The 8,423-nt window shown below is 36.8% G+C and overlaps 1 protein-coding gene across 1 annotated transcript in view; it reads left to right on the top strand.

Annotated features, from left to right (window-relative positions):
- The first annotated feature begins 2,538 nt into the window (after window positions 1–2,538).
- Window positions 2,539–8,423, top strand: part of rab2a (RAB2A, member RAS oncogene family) — a 27,675-nt gene continuing 21,790 nt past the window's right edge. The window contains exon 1 of the mRNA XM_008433661.2: window positions 2,539–2,780. Coding sequence (XP_008431883.1) covers window positions 2,735–2,780 — 46 coding nt within the window. The 5' untranslated portion in view covers window positions 2,539–2,734. The remainder of the gene's footprint in view (window positions 2,781–8,423) is intronic.

The raw sequence follows: 8,423 nt of genomic DNA, 5'->3' as shown, positions 1-8,423 counted from the left end.
CATAGTCGTAGTCGAGGCTGAGAGGCATCCTCACCATCACCCTAATCTACAATTTCTTTGTCTGATGATCAGATTCAAATCAGGGCTCTGGCTGAGCAGCCCCAAAATATGATACTGATTTGCAAACTGAACATCAAGCTAGAAAAAAGCCTAAGATTGTTCTTTATATATATATAATATGAATGTTTATTGCCAGACAGAGGAAGTGTGAAGCAATATGCATATAAGTTTGTGACCTCTATACTGAGTCAAATCTTTTAACAACTGAAGAAGTCTCCCCCTGCTGGCTAATTAACAGAATGTAAGTTTTAAAATGAATACATTTAAATTAAAAGCTACCCGATCAATTTATGGAAAGTCAACCATATTCCTTCCAGTTCATAGGCAGCATTTTACAGATTTAAAAACGGCTCTGATCAAAAAATTAAAAAATAAAGAATTCAAACAACATTTCAAGACTTAATTTGGTATTTATATGTAGTCTACAAGATAAAAATAAAAAAAATAAGATAAGAAAACAGATCTGATATGTAYATACAAAAACAAAAAACACAAGTAAAATAAGTATTTTGATTTCTCGCTGTTCTTTTTTCCATGTAATATTTGCACACACTATGGCAATAGTGTCACAGATGTAAACAAAAAAATCCTCATGACAGACAATGWCTGTTATAAAGGGTTTAATCAGTGGGTTTAATGATAAATAATAATTAAAAAAAAGACCGAATCCCCTGATGAGCGATGCTCTACTTCAGCAGGAAAAATTCAGTCCGATGTGGAATTAATTAAATTTTGTAGCCAGCAGAAGAGTTACCATGGAGCTTTTGGTCTGATTAGGGCATGTAGCGTCTGACCAGCTGCCACCCCTTTTTGCCTCTTTCTCTACATGTCTTGATACAACACAGTGATTTGTWTGGAATAAGGATTTATCTATACCTTTTACCAATGTCTATAAAATAAACAAAATACATTTTTAGAAAGACTTTGGGTAATTTCTATTATTTCTGTTAGATTACATTTTTTTTTGCTCATGTATGAAAAATATAGATTGAGCCTGGCCTGTCAACGGCACCATGGGCACATAGAAATCTTTGATCTTAAGATGTGGAAAATAACCTAAAGTAACCTAAAATAAGTATATTGCAGTCGACTAAAGTCACACTAAAATGTGTTACAAATCTAACCTTCTTTCTTATGTTTATAAAACGGTCTACTCATAAAAGGGCTGTACATTTTAGCATGGRTCTTAAAGGCACAGTTGCTCCATGCTGCCATCAAGTGGAATTAGATGTAAATCAATATTTCTTTTAAATACAAAGAGCATAAAGTATTTATCATTTATTGTAATATTATGCAAACAAGTTTGTTTGAAAAACACACACATATAGTAAAGTACTCTTTTTTTCTCGTTTCCCTCTTTCTTCTTGAAGTTTCTGCTCTCTTCCTGTCCGTTGTGTAGGCTGCCACAGGAGAAGTAATTCATAAGTAATTTGAATGGGTTTTGATTGATCCCTAAGGCTTCCGTTTTCAATATTTCGTTCATCTAGCCCTGACACAACAATCTGGAAAAATTCAGGAAGCATTCACATGATAAAAACTATGAAAAGAGGTCTTTATTTACAGAATTATACTGGAACCTGATTGAAAAATCAGTTAATTCCAACATATACATGAGCTTGTATTTCACTAAATCATTCTTTAATATATTTTAGGGAGCTCAGAAAAATARTAGGCTACTGTAGTGGGAGGGTCAAGCTTTATCTGTGGAAGCTTTTCCCACAAAAAAATAGTTTGGCAGAATTTTCATTTAAGGGTGTTAAAGRSCTGGGGATCTCCAAATACTTTGAATTGTACATTTARAAGGGTCCGTTTTTGCTTTGGTTTCTCTATATTTTTCCATTTCACTATGTTTTAATTTTGGCATTAAACTTACCTTCACACACATCTCAAACCTTTCAGATGCAAATAATGTTTAGTTCCAGGGGTGTTTCCAGAACGTTTTCAAAAGGTTTGACACAACAAACAATAAAACCAAAATATGCTCAATAATCCTTATTTTATGTTGTCATGAAATGTAACGGAGCAGGATATTCAATTTTTTTGCACGACTGTAAACAAAGTGGGGAGAGTCATAATAAACAGTTAAGCTCAGTATTCCCTCTTATATTCACATTCGTATAAAATGTTTTGTACATGGACTGAGTGGCTCTCAAAATACAACAGAAACGTCTGTGAYACAAGAGAAAATATTATTTAGAAGGAGAAAAAAATGCATTAAAAGATTATTTTTTTCTTGATTTAGTTACCATAGCAACCCGTAAATGGTGCCAAAGAGGCTTTACTGTTTTACAAATCTATTTACTATTTTATAACAACAGTTAAAATTTACTTTAGACAATAATACAAAATTCAGAATGCTGGTGTATATATTTAACCAGAATAAGAAGAGATGAATCGTTGAATGTTGTCTGATTCTTGAATGTCAACTTTGTACGATGCATTGAAACACATCGTGACGTTTCCGAGGATACCGTGAACATATCATTTTGTAGCGTGGCGAGGGCGGACCGTGTGACGTTGAGCCGAGGCTCTGGCTGTTTATTGTTCCTTCCTGAGCACCGATACAGAAAAAAAAAACAGGCTAACAAGCTATCAGCCTCTCTTTTCACACGGCTCTCGCTCGGTTTTACGAAGGTGTAACGGTTCAGACAACTGACTGCCACAACCAGGGGCCATGGCGTATGCGTATCTCTTCAAATACATCATCATCGGGGACACGGGTAAGCTGCAGTTAGCACTCAGTTAGCACCTAGCTACCAGTTAGCGATGTGTTTCCGCAGTGTTGGATAGTCCAATGACGTGGTAAAAGCAGAGACCCAAGGGGTGGGATGACAGCTCTAATTCTCTCTTATTAACATATCAGAATGTATCAAAAACACACTGACGGTGACGGATAAGTAAACACATGCTTTCCCCATCATCACTGTACCGTTGTGGTTGTTTACACCGGCAGATGTTTGGCCTTTTGTCCGTTTGCGTCGAGGGTGGGGGTGTTAGCATACCCGCTAACTGCTTAGCTTTTAGTAAATGTTCAGCAACAGCTGTCACGACAGCAAATTGTCATCATATTGGATCTCAAAACAGACGAGAAAAAAACTGTAGTGTATATTTTTGTTCTATATTTACCGCCGGTAACAGTTAAAATTAGCATTGACACACAGGCCTAAAGCTAAAGCCACTGAAATGGCGTAGAGACACTTCTAGTTTTTGATCACATTTCTGTTCATGATTGAAGCTTCTCTTTTCTCATTAAAAGATTTTGCGAGACTGTTGAAGTTGTGGCTCATCCTAATTGGTTACCCCGTAATTCTGAAGACAATCCTATCATCTGTTTACTAATGGTGGGGGCTGTTGAGTTAGCTGCGTAAGTGAATTTTTAAATGTTGCAGTACCTTAGAGATGAGACGGTGTTGGGAAAACAGACTGGTTCGGTAGCCGCTTCAAAGTACGTTTTACTTTAGACAGCTCAGCATGTACTTTTTCCACTTCAGCATCAAATTAAAGTAATAAAATTTAACTACACTGAAATAAGTTATAAAAATGTAAAGGGCCCTACTGTAATTTCATCCAGTTAGATGACTGGTGATGGACACCGTGTTTACTTGGAAGATTATTGCAAAACAGCATCATGCTGTGCTGGCTCTTGTCATTTCTAGTAATAAATGCTTCAGTGAGTTGTTGCCAAGGTCCCAGCTTGACTACGTGTTTGTCAGACCAAGATATATTTTCGCTGCTGAGTTTTATCTTCAGAAACAGGTTTTCTTTTATGAAAAGAGCAATTTATCGAAATAAAAAAAAAATTCTTTTGCTTTTCTGTTTCTAATGTATACTCTTTTTGACAGTGTTGCTTGAGAGCCAAGTTTGCATTTTTAACTAGCTAACAGCCCCATTATAGCTTTATGTGATTTATACTCAGAGCTGTCTAATAATAATAGTTTTATGCTCCCCGCATGTGGCGTTTTATTGGTTTAATTAGTAAACACTTATTAAAAAAAGAAAGAAAAAACATATCTCAACACGAAACAATGTTGAATATCTAAATAGGTTGGTATGAGATTCTCACAGTACGACGGCCTTGGTTTAAAAATGTTAAATGACATTAACAGACAAAGCTAAAACAAAATTGGATAATATGAGCTGCATTTCAAAGAAAAGGAAAACAACAAAAAGTATTCTTGCAACAGCTGAAATCATTTAACATTGATTAGTAGAGTTGCAGATAACACTTTTATCTTGATTTTGATTCTTAGACTTCAAAAGTATAGAAAACCTCAAAAGGTAACAGTTCTAAACTCTTTGGATGTTAAACTCTTTGAAATCTTGCTCTTTATGGAGTAATACAAATACGACACATTAATATTATCTCATTAAATAGTTTAAATATCTGTCCTGCTTGTAAATTTGCAAATATCTGTTTAAGAGATATGCCAGTTGTCAACTGGCTTGCTGTGTGTATTCTTAAACAGCATTTCCAAACAGACAAAGCTACATGTGCCTGATTATATAGYAAATGGGAAGAAAGACATCAATAGTCATGCCGCTTAAAACTAGAGTTCATTAATGGACAGCAAGAGCTTWGCTTTTATTCTTTGTTTTGAACATTTGATTTAACAGTAGTGCTGTTTTTATTTTCAGCTGTTTAATAAAAATGAAATTTATTTGCTAATGATACCAACAAGGTGATATGTGTTTACCTGCAATGGCTAAATAAAGTGATCTAATCTCCTAGCTTGAATATTTAGATTTCTCTGTAAATATTCTCAACTGTAGCAATTTGTTTTACATCGTAATGTTTCTATTTTATAAAAAACGCGTTGGGTTTTATCTTGCCAGTTTACAAATTAGTTAAGATTCACATCTTAACACTCTCTGTTTTACCCGTCATCTCCACAGAGATTAGAAATGTGCGAGTGGAGTGTTTCTGTCTGTGATGAAAAAAAAATCACTTTATGTGTTAAATTTAAATGATACTGAAATACAGAAAGCCATCAAAGTCTCCAGTCACTCCCTCGGCGTCCCTCAGGCTATAGTCTCACCTTAACCGGCCCCATGCCATCAGTGAGACAAACTGTGTGTCGCATGTTGTCCAACAGGATCAGTTAGAAATGCTGACCAAATTCCATCAGTTCACTCATCCAGTTCTTTCTGATATGCAGCCGTCGTTAGGAGAACGAGCAAGACTCGCTGCCAGTCAGTCTTYTTTTTTTAAMACACAGGAAGCAACTTCCTCAGACCTTTTCTGAAATGTAAAATCTGTTAATCAGCACTACCAGGRAGGAGCATCATTTTGTACTGGGTTTGTGGCACATACAGGCATTTAGCAACCTTCCTCGTAGCACTATTTTTCCTCCTCTTGTTGTTCTTGTTTGGTAGCTAACATCAAACAAGCTACACGAGGAGAAATACCGTTCCTTGTGTATCACACACAAGTTGGGCCTCTATCCAGCGTGGCCGAGAGACTTTGCTCTGTTACATAAGGCAGCGACGAGGACATCCAGAAGTAAATAATTATAGATTGAACTCTTAGAGTAAAAACAGGTATTCTGTACCAAGTGGGATGGCTGCAGGTTTTCAGGCCAGGCTTTCCAGAGACGTTATTGGCATAAAGATCCTCACCTCAGTAACAACTATAGATCCTTYGGTTTCCACATCCTAACTGTCAGGGTTTTTACGCAACCAAAAATATTTCCGAAACAAAAAAACTGAATTTGTCTTGCTGGTTAATAAGTGGAAAGTAAAACAGCTTCTTTGGACCAGCATTGGGCAGCAACAAGTGGGGGAGGGATGGTGGTACATCATTCTGTTCTAAGAAAACTCGCTTTCTCTGGCATTTGATCTCAAGGATTTTTTTATGCATCTCCAACAACACTTTAATTTCTATCATTGTACGTTTTAAATTTGACTTTACAAGAATTCCCCACCATTCACTCATTAAGCACTTTTGATAATCAGTACATTCYYACCGCTTTTGCAGGTTTCCTCTGGATTTATTACTTCTTATGACCTCCAGGTCTTTTACAATGGAAACTCTCCTTGCCATCACCCTAATCTTTGTTTTTCTTCACAGATTCCTCATCAAATTCAATTCGGGACTCTAATCATGCCATTTAGAAATGTGTTTGAAAAATTAAGATTACATTAAATCTTAATGATTTTGAGCCTAACTGTACATGTGGCTAGGATTAGGTTTTTATAACCTAACGCTACTTTCTTAGATAAGAATGTGCAGGACTACTCATAGCCAATTTTTTGCTGAAACTGTTTTCATAAGAAAATATTACCTAACCTAACCAATGTATAAACTGGAGGGAGATGCATCCAAGTAGGGGAAACGTTTCTGTGTGACTTCTAATGTTGTTCAGGACTATTTTTAAGCTCCGTTTAGCAAGATGTCATTTTCCAAAGGGAAGTAGCTCACTGTCAAGAAGTGGAATTTTAACTGAGTCATCCCTGTGGTTCACAGCTGTCATGTGATTTGACTTGCACTGCGGTCTCTAATGGGCTGGCCTGTATAAATCAGGAGGAATTTAGGATAATTTAATCTGAGAATACGACAGTCGAGAGTAAATCCCTCGTTTAAAACTAGAATCAGACCCCGGAAATCTCCTGAGTTGTTTTTGTTTTAAGAACCAATTTGGTGTTTCAAACGTGCTGAAGGGCGTCTTCAGTTCATGCTCAAACGTGAGGACGGGTTATGTGGACTGACACCATGCTGGACTCCTCAGCAGGGATTGGGATGCAGTCTGCTGACCTTGCTAAGCTTCAGGTTACTTAGCAGAGCAGCAGCGGCGCATAGGTCGGTTGAAAACGGACACATTCAGCCAAATGCATCCACTTTTGATGCCCCTTTTTCATTTAATAGAAAACCAAAACTTGTTGTTTTTACCTGTCAAGCTGTGGGGCCTCATCAAATATGGTGTGTTCTGTAAATTAATTTAAAATTCCTCTTGTTGTCAGGCTGCAGCTCAGTTAGTTTATCTGAAATAAATAGGATGATTAATAATACTCCTATTAATCATCCAGCTTCTTTCATTTTCTTTTGTGTGTGACATCAGTCAGCCACTGCTGTACTTTGTGTTTAACACTAACTAATTAATTAGCCTTCTAACATTCATATTGGATGGCACTGAAATGTTACACCTACTTTATATAAGCATTTTATTTCAGCTGAAAACTCTAGTGTCTGTAGTGTAATTTCTTCTAAATGGGACATCTTTTATTTAAGTTATAAACGTCTCCGTTTGCGAATACCCACAAACAAAGCACTCGTGTCTAAATTTTACTCTGTTTGGACAGCTTATAAGGATATTGGTCATAAAGAGCTAGTTGCTATGACTACATTTAAAGTCTGTTTCAGAAACTGGAAAATCATGTTAGCGGTGTCCCTTTGTGAAGAATGAATTTGTGGTTTACTTCACTTTGCCACATACATGCTGTGATATTTTACCATCGGTTGATGGAGACCCTTACACCAAAGATTCTCTTCAGGATCTTCTCCTCTTTGCAGATTCCAGCGCTTAACTACTGCTAGGCTTTACTAAGCACCAGTTCTTTGTGTTTCCACTGCCCAGACTTTGGTCTACGCACTAAAAAAAATCCATTCCTATCCCACCACCAGTTTGCTCCTTGACCAGAGGACATAACCTGTTCTCCTCAGGAGCTGGGGGCGGGCTCACGGGAAGTGCAGCCAATAAAAACATTGCGAATGCCATGTTCAAAACTCCTGAGTTTAGTTTTGCTTTCGATCAGCCCCCGTTTGAACAAAAATCAGATCAGATGTCAGTTCTTCTACAATAATGAAATACTGGATTAGCATCAGAAAATACCAGGCTCATTTTCCTGTAATTTGTTTTAAAATTACTGGCTTACAGCACATTATTTCCCCCTGAATCTCTAAGAGTTATTTAAAATTCAGTCCTTTCTATTGATCTTGTATATCTCCAGATGTTTGGCTACAATTTCCCAGCTGTTCCTGTGGGCTAACTTGCTATAACACACAAAGTGTTCTGACATTTTGTGGACATGTTCCCTGAAAACCACAAGAACATTCTGGCAGTTTTAAAAACTTTTAACTTTAAAAATAAATCTTTGTATACCTTGATACCAGGCCATGTCTTGTCGTTCCTATTGGGCAGCGTTAAACAAATCCTCCCTCACCTGCTCCTGACATACAGTGGTGTGAAGAAGTGTTTGCCCCCTTCCTTATTTCCTGTTTTTTTGCATGTTTGTCACACTTAAGTGTTTCGGAACATCAAACCAATTTAAACAACAGTCAAGGACAACACAAGTAAACACAAAATGCAATTTGTAAATGAAGGTGTTTATTATTAAAGGAGAAAAAAATCCAAACCATCATAGCCCTG

Source organism: Poecilia reticulata, linkage group LG17 (assembly GCF_000633615.1).
Source record: "Poecilia reticulata strain Guanapo linkage group LG17, Guppy_female_1.0+MT, whole genome shotgun sequence".
Classification (NCBI taxonomy): domain Eukaryota; kingdom Metazoa; phylum Chordata; class Actinopteri; order Cyprinodontiformes; family Poeciliidae; genus Poecilia; species Poecilia reticulata.
This window is presented reverse-complemented; position numbering and strand designations above follow the sequence as displayed.